The 22,455-nt window shown below is 39.4% G+C and overlaps 1 protein-coding gene across 4 annotated transcripts in view; it reads left to right on the top strand.

Annotated features, from left to right (window-relative positions):
• Nucleotides 1-2,949: 2,949 nt before the first annotated feature.
• Nucleotides 2,950-22,455, top strand: part of brsk1b (BR serine/threonine kinase 1b) — a 34,841-nt gene continuing 15,335 nt past the window's right edge. For 3 of the 4 annotated variants that reach the window (XM_028023488.1, XM_028023491.1, XM_028023489.1), the window contains exons 1-11: nt 2,950-4,350; nt 6,094-6,188; nt 9,413-9,498; nt 9,643-9,783; nt 10,760-10,876; nt 11,533-11,566; nt 11,655-11,723; nt 14,905-15,051; nt 18,624-18,655; nt 20,188-20,352; nt 21,699-21,796. In XM_028023488.1, coding sequence (XP_027879289.1) covers nt 4,263-4,350; nt 6,094-6,188; nt 9,413-9,498; nt 9,643-9,783; nt 10,760-10,876; nt 11,533-11,566; nt 11,655-11,723; nt 14,905-15,051; nt 18,624-18,655; nt 20,188-20,352; nt 21,699-21,796 — 1,072 coding nt within the window. In that variant the 5' untranslated portion in view covers nt 2,950-4,262. Of the gene's footprint in view, nt 4,351-6,093; nt 6,189-9,412; nt 9,499-9,642; nt 9,784-10,759; nt 10,877-11,532; nt 11,567-11,654; nt 11,724-14,904; nt 15,052-18,623; nt 18,656-20,187; nt 20,353-21,698; nt 21,797-22,455 lie in introns of those variants that run through there. The other variant, XM_028023492.1, reaches the window with a different exon arrangement.

Genomic DNA, 22,455 nt, shown 5'->3' on the forward strand with positions numbered 1-22,455 from the left:
CTGCAAATATGTCAAGAGATTTACATTATTCATAATAATTTTTTACCAAATAATTTGACTTTTAAAAAAATGGTCATTGTTCTGGATTTTTCATCACAAAGTTCTGACCTCAGTGAGGACAGACCCCAGAAAACAGTGTGTCCGTCTGTGTTCGAGTTACAGACTCTGTTCAGGAGGACGGTCCATCCGACTGAAACACACCAACAGCAGTGAAAAGATCTGCCAACAGCATCTTCTTCCATTTATGATAACATGAGAGGGACAAAAAATCAAACCAAATAAAAACGTAACACCGCCATCTTGTGGTTGGAAACATGTACTTGCATTAGCAGGAGTAAACCAGGTTGTACATCTAACAGTAATTCCATGGGGGAAAGTGCATAGCCAGTAAAAGAGGAATATAAACAGGGAGTCTTTATACACTTTGAATGTCTTCCAGAGGAAAAGTATGAAAAATACCCATATTTCCTGCATTTCAGCTCTTTTCTGAAAGAACAGAAGGGATAGAGAAAGATGACATTTAAAAACGTGAAAAGCATAAAGTTAGGAACATTCCAGAGACTCTTCGCTCTGAAAACATGTTTAAAATTCTGCCCATGTTGAATTATTAACAAGATAAATTTGGTCTGCTTTTGCTTCAGACAGCAAAATAAATAAATAAATGTGTCTTTTTATTTAGTGTGTGTAAACATCTGATGTGATCAGTATTTTTTTAAGTTTTATTTCTAAAGGAGAATCTCACTGAGACAGGCTCTATAAGCTGCTGATTCATAATATATCTCAGTTTTGGACATTCAGTGGTTGGCAAAAAAAATAAACTTTTCTACTTTTTACTAAAAACACAAACTTTGATGTCTTTTACTGGGATTTTACAAGACAAGCATGGGTTACAGCAGTGGAAGGAAAATGCTACATGGTTTAAATTTGACAAACATACATCTGAAAAGTGTGGCTTGCATTTATAGTCGGTCCATCTGAATTAATACTTTGGAGAACTGCATTTTGCAGAAATTAAAGCTACAAGTTTGAACTTGTACAAAAAATGTAAAATTTCGGATCCAAATTTCTTCACACCGTTTCTTAAGATCAGTCGCTCCTGTTGAGCAAATCTTGACCCAAATTCTCAAACAGATTTAGGTTTGGACTTTGACTGGACCACTCCACCATTTTGACTGGCCCTTATCAGAACAAAGGAGTCTGAGTAGACATGGAAGGCCACACTTTTGAGATCTTTATTGTGAAACACAGAAACGTCTGTTTGCAACTTGATCAAGTGAAAGAGCATGAACAATTTCTAGGAATCTGTTTATGAACAACAACAAAAACAGAAATAAAAGATGGCGCTAATCGCCCAGCAGTCACGAACCATCGACTCCTTTGTTGTGATTTGATTTAATTTCCAGTTGCAGAAACTGAGGAATTCAGATTATTATTATTTGTTTTATTATTATTCACGATGCTGCCTCAGCGGATCAGAGACAGAGGGACGTTTGTGCGCTTACACACTCACACACACACGCACACACACACACACACACACATACAAGAACACACGGCACCGATGGATAATCTGAGCTGCATGCATCAACCTGACCACATCCAGAGATTAAGATTAACGTGGATTAAGCTTTAGGAATCAACATCATGCAGCTATCACAATGTGGAGCCTGGTCACACACACAGATTTGTAATGTCTGAAAAGCGGACGCAGCCGGTAGCCCGGGTTAGCCTGTTAGCTCGTTAACAATATCGGATTTTTAAATTTATTTATTTTCAGTTTTACTATTAATTGAAGAAGAATTAATCACATAAAGACTATTTTTCGCACACTGGACGCAGATTCCGTCCAGGCGGTCTAATCCTTCTGATAGCTAAACTGGGGCTTTAATACTGTTCCTAAAAAGAGAAAATAAATATTAACGTAATAGCTTTTCTCCATTAGACTGCGCAACTAAGCCGCATATTTGTAAAATCTTCAGTCTGAACAAGAGAGCCAGCCATCTGGCACACCATAATAACCACTTGTTTGACTGTCAAACCAATTGTTTTCTCTTTTTTTTTTCTTTAATTACAATATTATATTTGTGATTATGATTACCTTCCTCAGTTTTCATGTTCTTTTATTATGCCAAAGTTCCACACGTCCAGTAAAGTTCAAGGTTTCCAAGCCCCGAAAATGTCAGATTTGTGTGATTCTTACAAAATATTAAAGTTTTTTTTTTAATCCTTTATGCTTAATATCACACTGTATACTCCTAAAACGTCTTTTCAGTAATCCTCCAAAAGCTGTTTTATCTTCTAGTTCTTACCACAGTAAGATGCTGCGTTTCTTAGAGCTGTGGCTTTAAAACGGAGGCTGATGCAGCAAAACACCAGGAAATAAAGAAATCTATCTATCTATCTATCTATCTATCTATCTATCTATCTATCTATCTATCTATCTATCTATCTATCTATCTATCTATCTATCTATCTATCTATCTATCTATCTATCTATCATAACAAAGTAATAAATAACGAGATTAAGTCAGAATATTCTGACTTTATATTCTTATAATTTTATGGGACGTTTATCCCCATATTATGATTTTATTCTCATATGAGTTTTTCCATATAATTATAACTTCATTCTTGCAGTAATATATGAATTTATTCTCATAATATTATGACTTTATTCTCGTAAATGTCATTATTTTTTTCCTTCTTTGTATCACCTAAACACTTGTTGTTATTTATCTGCCTATGTGTGAACATTTGCAAGTTCTTTTTTCATTTCTAAGCAGAAATAACCAGATTGGGCGTCCCACAGGAAGTGGGTAAGTGTTTCGCCCACGACGCTCTTCATGCAAGGACCGCCACTGGTTAACTAAATAAAATCTCCTTCTGTCTTCTCTCTCAAAACCTTTCTTTTGTAATTTCCCGTGACTTTGATTCTGACCTTCCGGTTGAGATTAATAGATATTTTTTCTTTTGTGGCTACGGCGGGTGAAAAACTGGAAGTTGCATTTCAGACAGGGAGCAGGGTGGGGCCGCATCAGCGGAACCCGGATGCTGATGCTGACCGATGGAGAGCAGGAAGCTGGAGAGAACGAAGAGGTAGAGGAGTGTAAAGAGAGAGGGGGAACCGGCTGGAGGGTCGGCAGCAGCAGCAGCAGCAGCAGCGGTACCAGTCTGCAGCAGGACAGGGACATCCCGACAGCGAAGCGCAGCTCCTGTGGATTGTGTCCGTCTTCAGGAGCAGAAAGCCGGCCTGGTTTAGTTGTTTGTGCATCATCTGCGCCGGCTGATGAGGGAGGAGATGCGGTAACATCATGAGCACAGCCGTCCAGGGAGGGAGGAAGCAGGGAGGGGGGGGAGCGCTGGGGAGTCGCCAGCTGAGGATGCTTGTTGTTTCTAGAAACGAGCTCAACCGTCGGACCGAGTTCTGATCCACCTCCAGCAGCACCGGCACAGGGCGCGAGCCCCTCCCCGCCGCAGCCGTCCCGAACCCGGGGGCGCATCGCCTGTCTGCCTCGGCCTTCCCGGAGGCTGTCTTTTTTTTCTTTTTTTTTTCTGAACGCTCACCCTCCTCTTCCTCTGTTTCCTGATGCAGGGTCAGGGAGGGGGTGAGCCGAAGTGTGCACCGGATATTGGAAAACCCATTCTTCTTGCTCATGCCTTAGTGATAGCAGATTATAATCTGGACGACAGCAGACAGACGAGGCCCCGCGGTTTTGACGGGACAGGAGCCGGGACATGCGTGACGTTAGGAGGACTACGGGAACATGTTTAGACGGCAGCAGCAGCAGTGAGGACAGGGGGTCCCTGATATCGATCCTCGGGATGGATCCAATCAGGCCGTTCTGACTCGGGTTATTTGAGACTGTACTCTCAACAGAAATCAATCTGAGGCCAAAGTAGCCTTTCCTGTCCAGCTCCCTGCATGAGCTTCTGCTTTCCTGCTCCACTTTGGCCAACTATTAGCTGGATGCACACGTCATCTCTTCCCACCTCTCCATGTGGATGATGCTGCATTCGGCGCGGCGCTGAAAGGGAACTGCTTCTGGATCCGACCGCATGACAAGTTGAAGGGAGTAGCCTGCAGGAGCCCCCCCTCTTCACACACACACACCTCGTCCCCAGCTTCGGATCACGACCAGTTTACTCTTTTTTTTTTCTTTTTTTCCCTCCGCGCGCGCGTGCGACGCGCGTTGCGGCGGTGCGCACGTGATCTGGATCTGCCGTACAGTCTCGCGGGGGCGTAAAGTCGACTTTTGGCAAGAATGAGCAGCAAAGAGATCACGGTGGGCCAGTCCAGCCAGTACGTGGGGCCTTACCGGCTGGAGAAGACCCTCGGGAAGGGACAGACAGGTAGGGCCCAATTTAAATTCATCCATACAACTAAAATCAGAGGCGCTGCGACACTATGTGAGGCCCTGGGCAGATATGTATCTAGGGGCCCACTTACAGTCAGACTCAATGCTAGTGTTAAAGACATAATTTGATTCTTTGTTCACAAACCATTTTGAGGCCAATTTCCAAGTTAATGTTTTCATAAAAATCTCCAATTTGATTTGTATTTATTAACTGTATCAAATAGGGATGCAACGAGAAGGCTGCTACAGGATGATACCAGTTGACAATTATCTTTTGAGTCAGTCTGATTCTGGCGTCGACTAAAATTTGCGAGGACTATAGCGCATAAACGAGGAAAGAAAAACTGCTGTGTGTTCATTGATAGAGGAAGTAGTTTTGAATCCAACCGAACATTTGAAAATCACAGGATCATCTCAATTTATATAGCACAGCAAGTGTCCCTAACATTTATTTAATAAAATTGTTCATTGTAAATGTGATTAAAGACCTGAATTGATCTGTTCGATTGAAATCCAAAATTCCTCACTGCAAATGAACCAAACCTTTGAGCAACCTGTCCTCCTACTCACCTGTGGGGGGCGCTGCATCAAGAACCACTGAAGGACACAACATGAAAACCTCAGAGCAACACTCAGCAACTTCCTTCTTCACAAAATGTAAACAAAAATGGAGTTGCGTCAGATTTTAGCGGTTGTTGGATTTGTCTTTTATCTTTGGCAAAAGACCATGAGCTGTTTCTCCCGCTGGCGCTAGTTACGTACATTTGTTTTGGCTGTATTTACCCATAATGCCCTGCGCTGTAGTCCGCTTCCTGCTTTTTATACATGTCTACATATAAAAACAAAAGTGATTTGTTACAGAGTTGATATTATTAGCGTTCAGAGATTTTTAAATCGCGTGGTAGAGATTAGCACAGTTAGCATGACTTCCTCTGTCTCTGTGTGTTTTCCCAGTGAACGTAGATCCTGCCACAAGGCAGCCAACAATTTGTAAGTCCATCATGGTCCACAAAAACTTTACAAAGGATTACAAGATCACACAGCACAATTTTACTATTTCCTGTTAGCTGCTATCTTTTTTTGATAGTATTCTTTTGAATAGCTTTGTTTTTTTATCTCTGCTCTAGCTGACTTCATTTTTCGACACCTAACTGCTACAGAAAATAACTTTGAGACTTTTTTAGGGGCACCAACTTCCATACGACCGTTGTGGTCAACACAACCTGTTGGAAGTTACCTTTGGCGCATTTGCTGATTAAAAAAACGTATCAATGTTAAGTCAAGCAGAGATTTACACGTTGATTCATCCTTTGCTACAAATTATCAAGCGTTCACCAAAAGAATGGTTGCATTTTAGGCAATGAAATGTTTATTTTTTTATTTTACAAAAGAATTTAAAAGTTTTTGCATCTCTTAATGCATTTCTAACCTCTGCATAAAAAAAGGCTTAAATGGCTAAATGAAAAATCTGTGGAATTTTTCACATTTTTTCCCAGATCAATCAATTAATCATCAGAATTGATTAATAAAATAATTGTTAGTGGCAGTCCCAGTTATGAGTTATATACATGGATGCCAACCGGATTCATTTTAATGACACATGTGGAGAAAGTCTTCCTGAATGAGTGGCTTTTATTTGAGCAGCATTTGTGACACTGTCAGAAAAAAAAAAGTAAAAATTCCTGAATTATTCATGACATTTTGCTTCCTTCCTGCTCCCCCTCTGTCTGCCTCTCAGGCCTGGTGAAGCTGGGTGTCCACTGCATAACCGGGCAGAAGGTGGCCATAAAGATCGTGAACAGAGAGAAGCTCTCCGAGTCGGTTCTAATGAAGGTACGGCGCCCGGTTCTGTTCGGGCCTCCGACTGATGCGTTCACGTGTGTCGGTGTCTGTCGTGTTGCTCTGCAGAAGCAGCAACAGGAGTGGTTAGTTATTTTGTGTCAGTAAAAAGCCTGCCGGTGCATCTTGAGGCCGCTGAGTGTGAGGGCACTGCCTCTCTGCGCCGAACAATAGGAGCGATTTCAGTCTGCTAACTGATGAGAGCTGCTGCAGACAAAGTGGACTGAAATAAAACTTCTGCTCGGCCCCGGCATCTTTGCTGTGGCTGCAGGCAGAGAAGTTGGAGTGTCAAACAGAACGTAATGCCAAATAGAACGTCAGACCCTATGGAAGCCAGAGATTTAGCTAGCTTCCATAGGGGCTAGCTAATTCTAGCTCCTATGGAAGCTAGAGATTTAGCTGCCATAGAGCCTGACCTTCTGTTTGGATTTAATCTAAATCTCCATAGAAGGGTTTGCCTCTATGGAGAGAAGACAAAAGTATAACAGTTGGAATAACATCAGTTAATGCAAAATTGGAGAGTAGCAGAAGAAGAAAGTGAGGACAAGTGGTCAGTTTGCCCTTCAGTAGCCTGAGCCTATAGCGTCATGGCTACAGAGATAACTCAGGTTGAGCTTACTGCTTAGAATGAGACATGAGAAAACCAGATAAGCACATAAAATTCAAGCGAAATACTCTGTACTGCATTTGTAATGTAACAAAAAGTAAAAAGGTTAAAAGAGGAATGAACACTTTTCCTCTGCCCTGTATTTCACACTGTGGCTCAGGCCCCATGGAGCCTATTTAAAGGACAGGGAGCATTAGTGTTCAATACCCAATCCCTGAGTGTGGAGCGAAAATCAATGATGGGCCTCGTGTTCTCCTCTGAGGCAGACTCTTTCAGAACATGTCACAGACAGCTGCCTCTGCTAACGCTATAAATGACTGGCTTTAGGAGCGAAATCAGTCATTCAAAACAGTTAGTGTGAATATTTGTCAAAACTTGGAAATAATTGCGCTCTTTTGAGAGTTAAGGTTTGCTGTCCACATCGGGATATGGATATTTTCTGAGTACTTCCGAGTTAGAGTTGATATTTACTAACGTGGAGTTTAGTGGGACTACTAGGGTCATCAATATTATCAATAATATCAGAGCTACAGCTTATCAGTGGAGTTCAGTTCACACCAATTTCAGCTAAATAATTCCACCATGCAGAATAAATTCAGAACCCATTAAGAAGTCTAAGCAAACACCACCAAACACATTGACCTGGCAGGAGTTAGGTCAATGTTCTTATTTTGAAAAGTAACCTATTTTTCTCATTCAATTTTCTTTAGAATGTCCAGAAATGATAAGCAAAGGTGACCTACTTTTTCCTGTTAAATACCCCAAAAACCTGGTAATGCAACCTCGGTAGAATCTGTAAGATACGAAGAGAAACATGCTTAAACTGATTTTATAAGAAAAATTTGATCCGGCGTTATAAGTAGACTTAACAGAGGAGTGTCTTATTAATAGGAGTGATGTAACAAGGCTCCTTTTGAGATGTGGAGGAGGAGAGTTCAGAGCCGAGGGCAGGAGGAAGGCGACGATGAGGAGCTGGAGAGCAGAGGTCTGTAGGGGTCAAGAGGTGAAACAGTGAAAAGCTGAGATAACGCCAAAAATCATTTTTACCAGGACAGGTGAGCATTAACTTCTACACAATACCCCACATGTTCAGGTTCACCCCTGAAAAAGAAAGTTGAGTCAAACGCCTTAAAATAAATGTACCATCTACTTCCACATCATGGAAGTACATTTATTCAGTGAGACAAACGTCATCTTACACTGAGAAATGTTTGTTTCCTGTAAAAATACCTTTTCCGGGAATATATTGGTAACCTCAACAATTCAGATTAAGAAAATACGACTGGTTTTTGGATTTTATGCTTCAATATTTTTAGAAAGGCTGTTGCAAACTATTATTTTAGTAAGCAGGCAATCAATTGATTATTCTGACAATTAAATGAGTAAGTGAATGAAACGTTTTGTTGAAGTAAAATATCGGTAAGCAACTGCCATAACAGGAGTATTAATATCGGAAGTTAATATTGGCCCAAATTTTTGCATCCCTGCAATTACTTTACTGTAGCTTAAAAAAATGAACCTGTAATGATAATAGCTCACTTTTTAAGTTAACCTGGACAAAAATGATACAAAAATCTGAAGCTATGTTAAATTTAATAAGAAATCTGCAAGCTCACTAAGACACTTCTAAAAGATGTCTATGCTTCAGTTTATGTGTTCATCTTCAGCCAATTTAATAGATGATCTCTCACTTTGCAAAACATTTAAAGCTTTTGTGTGCATGTTAGCAACGGGATTTGGCACCTTGGTCACACACAGAAACACACATCCCAGCTCTACACACCACGGTGCGCTTCACCGCCCATTTGTTGCGAGCGCCGTGGTAGGAAAGTTGATTTCTGGTTAGTCTGTAAAACTACACACAGCACCAGCTACCGCAGCCCGCTGCGTTCCGTGTATCAGCGTGAGTCTCCGCTCCACCTGCACGCCTTCACCCGCCGCGCACTTCGTCGTTAATGGCACACGCAATTTCCAGTAAACTTCATAGGGCTGATGCATTACATGTAAAATGTTGGCGATTGGGTGAAATCAAATCACACAATCGCTCACTTTTGCTCCAGTGAGCGAAAGTTTCTCAATAGTCGAGGATTCAGACCCTCGGGACGAAGCAAAGCTTAAAACAGATGGCAGATGGTTTCTACCAGACTAAGACAAACCAGGTCTTTTTAGTGAGGAAATTTCGAAGATCCATTTTCTTTGTGTGTTTGAAATATTATAGGGAAAGACTTATGTGCCAAAGCACTAAAACCACTGGTAGATTTATTCCGAGGAATTGCACAGGGTACGTACAGCAGTATTGGGTCGGATGGGGTTCTGTATCAGTTGTGAACCCTGGCATTGGCTCTACAAGTCTCAGCTTCATGCTCACCCTACTGCTTATCACTAATTATCTCTGTTTGAAATTTACTGAACTAACTAAAGACTATTCAGCAACGGAGTGCTCTGCATTTCACCTTACCTCCTCCGAAGACTTGCTTCTCTGCTCTTTAAGTCTCACAGTACACCAGGTTTTCCTCTCTCTCCCGTCTGACATTTCCATCTCCATCATTTGTAACCTTCTCTTTTCTCTCCTAACCTTTCTCCATATCTCTCCCTCCCTCCTTCTGTGCAGGTGGAGAGAGAGATAGCTATTCTTAAACTAATAGAGCACCCTCATGTTCTGAAGCTCTATGATGTCTATGAAAATAACAAATACCTGTGAGTATCCTTGTGTCCGAATCGTCACTGCGCTCTAAAAATAAGAGAACGCTGCATTGTTTGCCGTGTTTCTGTCTGAAACCGAGATGAACGACCACATCTGAAAGCAGAAAACAATTCCTTGTTTTAATTTTATTCCCTTAGGTATCTGGTGTTGGAGCATGTGTCTGGTGGAGAGTTGTTTGACTACTTGGTGAAGAAAGGCAGGCTGACTCCCAAAGAGGCCCGGAAATTCTTCAGACAAATCATCTCCGCCCTCGATTTCTGCCATAGTCATTCCATATGGTCTGTAAAAAGCTCGATTGATAAAACTCTAATTAAAGTAGCTGCAAATCATTAACAATGAAGTTAATGAGTATGCTGATGAAATATTGTGTGTCGTCAACATAACTATAGTACTTTTGAAACATCCTGTAGTTTAAGCTGGGGGGGGGGACATGTAGATATTGAATATAATAGGACTAAGAACACAGCCTTGAGGAACACCACATGTGATCTGAGCCACATGAACACTGAAACAGAAAATAGCAACATCTATTTTTAGCTCATCTCCAAGTCATTCCTGGAAACAGACAAGAGTACAATTATTTTCAGAAACATACATCATAATAGATATATTGTAATAATCATAATGACAAAGCAATTTTCAAAAGGAATTCTTGGTCATTTTTTGAGCACAAAGCATTTTAAGAAAATGCTTTATTTTCCTAACATCTGACTGAACTAGGTGGAAACATGTAATAGTCAATAAGTAATATTGTGTTTCTTTTCTTTTTTAACTGGTTTCTTATATTTAATATGTTTTACAGTCAATATGTTTTTACATGCAGTTTATAGGAGATATGACACAATCAAAAGGAAATCTGCTTTTACTTCAAAGATGTAAATGTCTAGTATTTTTTGTTTAATAACTTTTATTTTTACATATGCCTATGCATCTTAACTTATGATATTTATTCATTTGCTATTCGTTTTTTAATGTATGTGTTTTGTTAATTTATCCTGTATGCGTAACTTAAGCATTCATACGGATTTTATTGGCATTTGTTTATTTATTTTATGTAAACAATTTTCGCCTTTATCATCAGTAGTAGCTATAAATGTGTATAGTTCAATTCAAGTAGGAACTGGTTTCATATGTTAATTAGAACATGCTTAGTATAGTTTTTGAGAGCCAAAGGCGCTTTTATGAGCTCCAATGTGTGCAATCTTACGACATACGATGTCACATAACGTTATTTTTTTTTCTGTGTGTTTTTAGTCACAGAGACCTGAAGCCAGAGAATCTTCTCCTGGATGAGAAGAACAACATTAGGATAGCAGACTTTGGCATGGCCTCACTTCAAGTTGGGGACAGTCTGCTGGAGACCAGCTGTGGGTAAGCAGAAATGGCTGGTTTCTATTTAACACTCGGATCTTGTTTTTTTTGTTTGTTTATTTATTTTCTTCTTTTTTTTTTCAAATCAAAGGGAAAAATAAGGAATCGTTTGATTAGGAAATATTCTAAAATGATTAACCTAAAACTTTCCGCTGAGAGATTTATTTCACTTCCTCAGGTTTTAATTCTTCACTCACGAAAACAATGTTTCATCTGACAGACTCCAACATATAGCAGCTAACAGATCAGCTCTGCGCTTGTGTATTTGGTTTAGATGAGCAAATTTCAGGCTTATTCCATTGATATTTTTCCCACTTGAATTCTATCAATAACAATGAGATGGTTTTTTTGTTTGTTTGTTTTTTAAAATTATTTCCTGAAGCCAAAAAGCCAAAATTTTCACAAAGTAATTTTGGAATATCTTTGAACGTGTCTCACCTCTCTAACAGGAGAAGTGACATAATCACTTGTATTGTTTATTAAGAGCTTAAAGTTCTGAAACTGTCCATGCATCAGAAGAAATGAGGATCTAAGACCTAAAGTTAGGAAGAAATTTCTGCCTTAACGTTTGGTTTTCTGTTGTTGTGTTGTCCTGTTTTACACTAACACTGTGAAGGCAACTGTTTAGACTTTTTTTTCCTGTTCTCTCCTCATAGGTCTCCTCATTATGCTTGCCCAGAGGTCATTAGGGTAAGTAATTTTCTGTGTATTTTCTGAAGGCGTGTGTGTGTGAGTGTGTGTGTTTGGTTGTTTATTGCTGCTCCGCTGTGTGTTTCAGGGAGAGAGGTACGATGGTCGCAGGGCTGATGTTTGGAGCTGTGGAGTTATTCTCTTTGCTCTGCTTGTGGTAAGGAGTCATTTTATTTTTTTTCTTAAGATGTTGGATTTTTAAATTACAGTTTCTTGTGGTATTTTTTTAAACTGATTAGAAAAAAAATCTTGGCACTCTGCATGTTGTTCATTCTTCAGTTTTTAAACAATCTTCTATTTAGTGTCATGATCGCCTGGGGTTTGAGTTTAATTTTTTTTAATATTTCCTTTTTTTTTAATTTGTGATATTCCCAATGTTCCTCGTCATCACACACGCCATTAATCACGTTCCCTGCATTAAAGCCACCAACTATTTCAACTATTCGTTGTCAGATCCTGCTGCTCACAAGTTTGTTCTCTGTTCTCAAACTTGTTCCTCTCACACATTGCATTAAGTTTCCTTCTCCTCAACACATTTTCTGCATTTCCATTGACCATATAATTGCACAATTTGACATTTAGAAAATAAATTTGCTTACTGGAAACATGCCAAATTCAAAAAAACTTGTTTTTCAATAAAAAGTTTGGTGATAGGATGAGTTTTTTTTTTTTTTTTTGACTGTATCAAAATTGGGTTTCTTTCCCAAAACTGCAACGAAAACACTTTTTTTCGTATCACGAGTCACATGATCAACAAGTGGATGTTGAAAATGGGTACAAACCACGAAGAAGAAGAAGACGACAGGAAGTAGTTGGAGGATCGTGGTGTGGCATGTTTTTTTAATGACTTATTGTGTGTACAGATTTATTCACGTGTGATTTTAATTGAGTGTCTAACTTCATGGAAATACTGCAAAGTAGACAAAGATTTGCACCCTGTAGCCTCAGTGAGTTAAGAACTAAAATGCAAAGTGCTGTGTTCCACAGTTTCTGATCTGATTTGAAGGATTAATTTTGAGTGTTGGAAGTTGGGCTGTGAGTTTCTCTCTCATGTTGTCCGTAGCAATAACTAAAACTTCGATTTTGTCCTGATTTACCTGAGGGATATTCAGGATAATCCATGACTTAATATCTGAAGTACAGTTCAAAAGTGCGTATCTATGAAAATGAGTCCCATATCTCCTGACGACACCAGCCAGTGGCAGCATATCAACAATAAAAAAGAGTAGGACCTAAACGTGAGCCTGTGTTTAGTTCAGAACATCGTAATAAACAGTTTCTTATACTGGCAAAGATTTTATCATCATTCCGCTATGGCAGACACACCAGATTGTAAGGCCAGCGCAATCTTCCACTTGACATTTTTTAAAAATCCTTACATCTGTATTCAACTAGAACATACTGATGATGAGCTGAGGAAGAACTGGATGAATTTTCAACCAGTGCAAAGCTAAAACGTAGCATTGCAGTTGTTTTCAAAGCTACGTGCCAGCTCTGCCAATCAGATCGGCTGATGGGACGGTACCAGTCAGAGTCGACGAGTGTCTCCGCCGCGTTTTACTTAATCGGGGATTGATTTCATCAAGAGCCAATGCCGCACTGCAGAGGTTAGAGGGCTACAGGAACTGTTGCTACAGGAATTAAACCAGTCGGGGAATCTTAAGTGATTGATGTTGTGCAGAGGCGAAGCAAGTTTATTTATAAAGCTCCGTTCAGGCACAGGGCAGTTTAAAATGCTTTCCTGAAGCAGGTCTGTAGACTAAAAGGCTAATTACAAAATAAGGCAGGAAACTGTTGAAGGAATTACATTAAAACTGACCCAATAGTTAAAAAGAAAACGCAAGACTGAAGCAAATGATTGCAGATCAGCGGCAAACACAAGGTTTTAAATTAGTTAGAAAAGCTTCGGTAAACAAAATTATAATTTCAGTCTCGATTCAAAGGAGCCAACCCTTTCTGCTTGTCTAATTTTCAGGGAGTTGCTGCTTCATTGAGTGTCTTCTAGCTTAATAATATTTTTAACTATATACTCTTCAGAAGCAAAGAACTGGTGTAAAACTGGTGTGACATTTCCAACTTCCTGGTGTTGCTCAAGGGTCTTTCGGTTTGGTTTTGGTTGAGCCACAACTGTCTGATTTTATTTCATGTCAGTTCAGTTAACTTTATTTATTCTGGATGGTGTCAGTTCTAAACAAAGGTTGTCTCAGTGCCCTTTACAAAGCAAACAGACCCGATTTATATACAGAAATATACAGTAAATTCAAAAGTACAGAGAGATAATCCTGCATTTCATTTGATAGTTCTACTACAGTGCAGTCAATGGATCTTACATTTAATAACCTACTTAAAAGAAAAGCATGCATCTTTTTGGTGCCCCTTTATTCAAGCATTTTTAAATTTACTTGATTACAGGATATTAGCTGTGGGCTAATTTTGCAACAGAGTTTCTACATAGCTACACTTAGATTTCTGGTTGGCTCTGCAGCTTTTAGGATCTTTGAGTCTGGTTGTGTGCTAATTTCTAGCTTAACCTTATTTGTAGCCAAGCAATGACTTATGTATAGACATTCTTACTTAAAAGTGTGTCATCAGCATTGTATGGTAAGTGATGGTACATTGTCTGAACCAGATGGATTACATAGACAGTAAATAAAAGTGGCTTGAGAATGCAGCCCTGAGGAACACCAGTGATCACTACAGACCAAAAAGACTAAACAAAAAAACTGCTGCATGAAACTTTACTCTATGTTCCACAAGTGGAGGGTGGGTGAACCATTTTATTTTTGTGTTTAGGATACTAATTAGGTTGCTTGTTTAAAAATGATATCCAGAATTCCTCTTGATGTCCATCAATCACTGTCTACTCTGAGCTCTTATTGTCACAGAGTAGAAAAACCCACAAATATTTCCATACATTTTGAATAGAAAGCCATTTTACATTAACTTGATAACTGCTTAAGTTGTTAACCTTCAACTGAGTTCCTAATATCACAATTGTCTGTGTGGAAATACATACATCATATCTATTATATCTGCTTTCCTCTAACAGTTGAGTCACTTTGGATCATAGTCATCGGTCCCAGTTCTATTATCAATTAGAAATTGATGCCAGGTTGCCAAAAGCTGTTTTCCATTCATGGCAGTAAATGTTGATGTCATCACGGCCAAAATAATTTGATCAAATGCATCTGATTGATGTGTCTGTCATTCATAGTGAGAGATCTGTGCCAGAATAAAGTCTGCTTCGGGACGTTCCAGTACATCCATACAGAAACAACTAACAGCAAAGTGATACGTAAATTAGATCGGATCTTTTTTTTCATCCTGTCCCCTGTCAGGGTGCCTTGCCTTTTGACCACGACAACCTGCGGCAGCTTCTGGAGAAGGTGAAGAGTGGAGTTTTCCACATGCCCCACTTCATACCACCTGACTGCCAAGCTTTGCTGAAAGGGATGATAGAGGTCAACCCTGACAAACGACTCACGGTAAGAAGTCACAACTCAAGACAGGCGGACAGAAAACAAGGAACCTGAAGCACTGAATCTGGAAAAATCTGAATTTACCACGATATATGAGGACCTCGTTTTGGTTCATTATTATTATTATTAGCAAATGGATTGTTAGAATAGCCTTCATTTATATGAATGTTTGCAAAAGTTAGTAAATTAATTGAATAGGTAGGCCTGTCACGATAACAAATTTTGCAGGATGACAAATTGTCTCAGAAATTATTGGGATAAACGATAATATTGCTGTTAGGTCTGTTGCGATAAGCGATTAATCAAGTAATTGCGTGTTAAATCAAAATAAGCTCAATCATTTGATTTTCATTTTGACGATTCATATTTTTTGAATTGCAATTTACATCACAACCCATTTCATTTACACTTTTGATTGTGTGGTTTTTATTTCGGTTTTTATTCCTTGTTTTTGGTTGTTGTGTTCTATTTTGGATATTTAAAATTTCTTCTAGTTCCAGCATTAAGTGGACATTAAAGTTTATTGGTCTTTGAGAGGGTGAACTTGCATTATTATGTCATTATTGGCATATTACTCCAGAAGGTCACAAAACAACAATATTTTTTGTTTATCGCAATATTTATTGGGACAATGTATTTATCGCGACAGGCCTGATTGATGAACATGTCAAATTGCTTTTTATAGTATGGGATGGTTTCTTCATAACTTCTACTAGAATATTTAGCAAATAATAAAAATAATTTTCACAATTTTCTCAGAAAATGGAGGTTTTAATTTTTTTTGTCTTTGTTTCTGCTCTGGTGACTCGTTCCGGGTGTTCTCACGGCGTTTCAAATTTTGTTGCATTACAAGTACAAACCGCAGTGGATTCATCGGGATTTTATGTGAGGCAAACCAACGCAGCAACTATCTGTAACATAAAAGTAAAAAGCAAAAACTGTTCATGGTAACTTTGGAGGAGCTGCAGGTGGACAATATGTTGGTGGTATGGAAGAGTGGCTACAGCCGCGTGTAGGGACACAGTAAACATCTGGATAGTCTGGATTATTTCTTCTTTTAAACTCCATTTAGATTGCGTGCAATGAATAAGTGTGTTTTCCTTCTGCCGAAAAGTCAAAAGTGTTACCTGGAAAGACAAAGGTGTTTGACTTTATGCTGCACGTTGAGGATGAAGGAAGCGTTTACAGGGTGGAGGGAGAGAAAAGAGAACATGCAGCCCCCGGGCTTTGCTTTAAGATGGGATGTAGATGAAAGCTGACGTGAGACCTTACCAGGAGAGGAAGAAGAAGAGACAAGTCGGTCCACAGAAGGAGCGGAGCGGAGGGACCTCGGGTGCTGCTGAAGGCCAGGAACACGGTCCTTCCTGACAGGACTGGCCTTTGGTCTGATGTCAGGCAGCTAAAGAATGTTGGTGGTTTGGAACAAGACGTTCTATAAAAAGGTTCATCTCAGTAAATCAGGATAGAAGTTTGGTTGATTTTGATAGGTGCAGAAAACCCCAAAACTCCGTTTCTCATTCGATTTGAACTAGAGACGCGCCGATCCGATATCAATGTCTGTATCAGTACCCATATTGAAAAACACTCTAGATTGGGTATCGGTGACAATGTGCCTGATCCATAAGGGCGGATCTATTTAGTCTAATGCTATGCTTCGTGCTCTGATGTCATGCTTTTTCATTTATTTTACATTCTATTTAGATTTCCTAATTGAACTTTCTGAACCATTTGAAAGAAGGTTTGTTCCGGTTTATTTCTACGTTTGACCAACATAGTCAATCTCTTGTTTTCGCCCGTTTCAGTTTGTTTATTATTTATTTTATATTGATTGTTCTACTCCTAGTTGCACCAACTGAACAAATGAAAGTAGTTTTTTTTTTTTACATGTTTGATCAAGACTCTGAAGCTAATGGTGTGTTTAAGCGTGTTGTACTGATACAGAGTTTACAAATAAATGTGTAATTCACAACATTTATGTCTGTGTTTAAAAAAAAAACACACACATTTTAAATGTTGTTTTTAAAATGTTCAGCTGTTTTTCTGTATCGGATCGGTATCGGCCGATACTAAGCCTCTGGTATTGGTGTCGGAAGTGAAAAAAGTGGATTGGTGCCTTCCTAATTTGAACCTTACATCAAACCTATAAAACGTTACTTTTAAGGCAGAACTATAAACCTGCCTTCTGCTGCTTCAACCACACTTTTTTCTTCCACTCAACCTTTGTTGATACGCTTACATATAGCAGTCTGTAAGCAGGCGACTTCAAAAACCTTTTGTCGCCTACTCTCCTACCCTGATATTTATGTAGGCATAGTGTAAGTTAGCATTTCTGGATTTAAAATCCTTTTTATTAGCGGTAATTTGTCTCATTTTGCCTGCTGCTGTCTGTGAACAGGAATCTGTAGCTTCTTTCCCTGTCGCTGCTCTCAGTTTAGAGGGGCTTCTTTTCCAAAGTCAGGAGTGAGTACGACGAACACATAAATACGGCAGCAGCGGCGACCTCCAGAGGCAGAGCAGCTGCAAAATGCATGAGAGCCTCTTAAAAACCAAATGTGTTTCAAACTGAAGGATGGAAAAAAGAAAAAAAACTGAACTTACGTTCATGGAGCAGAAGATGTTTTAATCATTTAGCAACAACAGATATAATCAAAGCTGTGAGTTGGTCTGATGAGCTGTTGATTAATGGAGCCTGAAACCAGGTCAGCCTGTCTCTCCGCTCCTCCGCCTGTCTGCCCTGCTCCTCCACCCAAACCGCAGCAGCTCAGCCTGCGCCGGGTCTCACTGAACCACCTACAGTACCAGTCAGCAACCAGGGGATGTTGCTGACGAAGGGAACGTAAAGCGTGCAGGAAGCAGGATGCTAGCAGACCTGCTTCTCTCTGTGTCTGCGTCTGCCCCCGGAGACGCTGATGCAACCCTCTCTGTCATGTGCAGTTCCTGCTGCAGGGGTGTATAATGTATGAGGGGACGATGTGGGACAGCTGCAGGAAAAACTTTCCTGGAGGTCACGCGAACATGGAGCAGCGGCCTGCGGATAGCAAGCAAAAAAAATTTGAAATGTGTTGCACGCTTTTCCTTTTCAGACCCCTTTGCTGCGACGTCAGTAAATGAAATAAGTTGTTCTGTGGTGGCATTTTTTATTTTTTTTTTTACAGAATATTAGTTAAACCGATGAACACAGCAGGACGTTGTGAAGCAGGGTTACATAATAACGTAATAAGTGCAGCTGCTAATATCTCTTGGTCTATCACATTAAAACCCTATAAAATAGATTCAACTTTGTGGTTTTAAGTTGAGGTGATATTTAAACTTATTGCTCTGTTTGTTTATTGTAACCTGAATCTGGTGGCTGTGATATTATTATTTAGTTCATTTAGCATTTTTTTGTTTAGAACAGTCTTGTGGTTTCTTTAAGTCAGATCGGCTGCTTGAATTTAAACTAGAGCAACTAATATAAGCATAGCAAGAACTCTTAGTTTTTAAAGTGAAAATATATATAATAACAATGTTCAAAGTGTTTTACGCCAATGAAACAGTTTTATTCACATTCTAATATTGTTCATTCTCTCTTCTTCCAGCTTGAAGCAATACAAAAACACAACTGGTACCTGTAAGTACTTTAACAATGTCTTCTGTCTTGTTATTGTAACACTTTTCTGTTGTTGTTTTTTTCCTTTTCCTCCTTTCCAATCACCGTCCTTTTTTATTTTACTAATACTTGAAAACATTATCTTTCTAGACTTACTTAAAATATAACAGTTTGTTAAAACCAGCTCTTACTGTAAGCACTTGGAACTGGGAACACTTGGAATCCTGTACTGCCAAAACACAAAATCTTACCAAGTGCTTTTGGTCTAGTTTCTTGTGCAAACACCTTGGTACACTTGAAATAATTTAAAACTAACTTTTAAGTAACTTTTCAAGATAAAGGAGCTTGTTTCAAGTCGCATGTGTCAAACTTGAGGCCACAGGGCCAAATCTGGACCACCATAACTTTTTATGTGGCCCTCTAAATTCTACGCTAAGTGTGCTTAAGTATTATGTTATCGATCAAATCAATTCAGTTTTTATTGGTTTATTGCCAAATTATATCAATCGCTCCCTCCAGTTTCATGCAAATTATTCTAAAAATTCACTGAAAATCAACAAATCCTTGCAATGTTTTTGCACTAATGTATAATTGGACATTTATTGGAACTTTCTTACCTGTACTAAACAGCTGCCTCAGCCTTAATGGATGTCAGATTATAGTCCATGATCTGTACAGCAAGTAATAAAAGTTGCATTTACAGCCATTAACAAGTGCAGATGTTGCAAATATTTCCAAATTAGCACCGCAAACACTTTTTTTATTGCAAAAAATCACAAAATAATTGTGAAATCCTGGAGGGACTGAAAAGATGTGCTATATTATTTAATTGTAAGAATTCATTGATATTTGAACAGTTTGTGAATGAGTTTTATCAATACCTTCTGGCAGAACCGGCCCTTTAAGATCCTTTATGACCTCGATTTGGCCCAAAATGAAAATGAGTTTTGTTTTGGGCCAAAAAAAGGTCAGAAGGTCAACCAGTCCCCGTCCTCACTTTTATTAAATCAAAATTGCGTTTAAACTTTCATTAATATCTTCAAAGTCAAAGCAACACAAGCAAAAAGTTTTGCTGCACAAACATAGTCGAGTTGATTGATACCACTTTCATCTGATTTGAAGATGGTGGAGGCGGGGACTGGTTGACCTTTCATGACCTCTGGAAACATTTCTTAATATCTTTTAAACGATTTCGGCACAAACAAACTTTTTGCTGCACAAACGTTCGACAGCAATTTTGTCTGATTTGAAGAAGGTTTGGGGGGTTGAGGGGAGCAACCTCACTCAGATAATGATAATAAAGTGGAACTTAAGAGAGTGGATTTAGAATAGGACGCTTCAAAGTGTGAAGAGATGAGTAGCTGACAATGACATCATCCTGAACTTCTGGTGGTGGCTAAAATGGCTTCTACCATTTTCTGGGTTTTGATCACAGGTGGTACGTAACCTCTCTCCAGCTTTCCTTCCTCCTCTTTGCTCTTACCGTCAGCTCCGACCTTAATCAAGGTGTCTGCCGGTACTCTGTTCTAAAGCTGGTGCGTGTTTCCTGCCAGGGGCGGCCGGAACGAGCCTTGCCCGGAGCAGCCGCCGCCTCGCCGGGTGTGTGTGAAGAGGATCCTGTCCCTGTCGGACCTGGACCCAGACGTCCTGGAAAGCATGTACTCTTTAGGCTGCTTCAGAGACCGAGTGAAGCTCACACAGGACCTTACAAGTGAGGAGTGAGTACATGCGACCCGTTCGGCTTCTTTTTCCTCTCCGACTTACTGACAATGCGCAGCAGCAGGAGTTATGAGGCGAGAGAGAATCCTCTAAAGCCTTGACTCGAGTCGTCTTTTTGTCGGTTGCCTCCTGACTGTGCATTCATGGGTTCTGTTCTTTCTTTGTCGCTCTCTCTGTTTACTCGTTATCCCATTTGTTTCGATGCAGCCGGGCAGTTTTGTGCTTCATTACCCGCCTGAGTGGACAGTAACAACACTGCTAGTGTCTCCCTCTCTGTCCATCTGTCCATGTCCCTCTTTTTCCTCTGTTTGTGAATTTTCACTCACTTCCTTTTGAAAAGCTGCAGCTCTGCTCACACCTCCACAACTTTTTCAGATTTTCTTGCATTCTAACCTGTGATATGCATATGAGACGGAGCAACACAAAGTTATTCACGGCTGTTATATCAATGTATTTTGTACCAGTAAAAATCTCTGTGTGACGTGGATTTGCAAGGAGACAGTTTAAAGGAGGATTACTTTCTAAAACTATTTCCAGGCTGTGAACATTTCACTGACGTCTCTTCAACCAACTGAAACTTTTCTGGTCTAGTTTCTGGTGCAAATATCTTAGTACACCTGAAATGAAATAAGATTAACTTAAAATCAATCAATCAATCAAATTTTATTTGTATAGCACATTTCAGCAGCAAGGCATTTCAAAGTGCTTTACATCATATCAAACACAGAAACACAAAGCAACATAGAATCAACAATCAAAACACGACATTAAGTCAGGTTCCATCAATAAATTTGTAATTGATTACATTTCAAATACAATCCTAAACAGGTGGGTTTTTAGTCAAGATTTAAAGGAAGTCAGTGTTTCAGCTGTTTTACAGTTTTCTGAAAGTTTGTTCCAAATTTGTGGTGCATAGATGCTGAAAGCTGCTTCTCCTTGTTTGGTTCTGGTTCTGGTTCCCCCACAGCAGGCTCCGCATTTCCAACAGCGGAGCCTGTTGGAAATGCTAAGGCTGGTCATGCAGTAGGAACACACAGAGGATCTCAGTTTATTTACACATTATCTGTCTCATATTCTGTCAGAACATAATGACAGTTTTAACAAATATGTAAAAAAAAAAAAAAAAAAAGAAGAAACATTTTTATAAATGTTACCTGCTGCAGCTATGAGAGCACAACTGTAACATGATGGAGTAGAAACCCCAAGTTATTGGTTGGATATAGAATCTTTATAGAAATGCCTGCCAACCAGTCCATGTTTTATCTGACTGGAGAGCTCTCCTTTTCGTGTTTCTTCTTGTTTTTGCCAGCTTGTTGCCTTTGTCTCACTGTTCTCTGGTCTGCAGGGAGAACCAGGAGAAAATGATCTACTACCTCCTCCTGGATAGAAAAGAGCGATACCCGAGCTGCGAAGACGAGGACCTGCCGCCCAGAAACGACCTTGGTAAGAGAAGTTTGTCTTTCATCTCCTTCTGGTCTCATGAGGGAAACGTGCAAAACTGTCAGAGCCTGTTAGCGTTCCTATACTCTGATTTAGAAATGCAACAGGTTCATTTCCTCCAATGTTGTACAGCATTGTCCTACCAAAGCCAACGTTGGTAGATTTATTTCACTCAAAAGCACTTATAATTGACAGAATGCAAACTCTTAGATTAAATGCCACACTTTAGAAGACTGGAAGGATGTTCCAGAACAGATTGCACAAGGTTTAAACGGATAAAGCAACTTTGTTTAAAAGATTATTCTTTCTGTTGATTTCTGAGTTTGGGCCCAGGTCAATACATTCTTTTGCTTGTTTGACAAAACATACTGAAAGTGGGTTGAAATTAAATTACTAAAAAAAAGGAAGAGGAAAAACTAAAATAAACTTTCTGATATCGACGGCTGTTTTTGATATGTTGAGAAGAAATGAAACAATAGGATGAAGTCCTATTGCTGCAGTCTACTGCTCATAAAGAAGTTCCCAATGTCCAGATACTTTTATAAATTAAATTTCTTTTTCTTTATCTGTGCCTACAATAGACACGTCTCTATTCTGCTGTCCCATGACTTGTGAAACTTTTAAAATGTTGCAAAAAAGGGGGAGGGAGAATCCATATTGGG

Source organism: Xiphophorus couchianus, chromosome 7, assembly GCF_001444195.1.
Source record: "Xiphophorus couchianus chromosome 7, X_couchianus-1.0, whole genome shotgun sequence".
Lineage (NCBI taxonomy): Eukaryota > Metazoa > Chordata > Actinopteri > Cyprinodontiformes > Poeciliidae > Xiphophorus > Xiphophorus couchianus.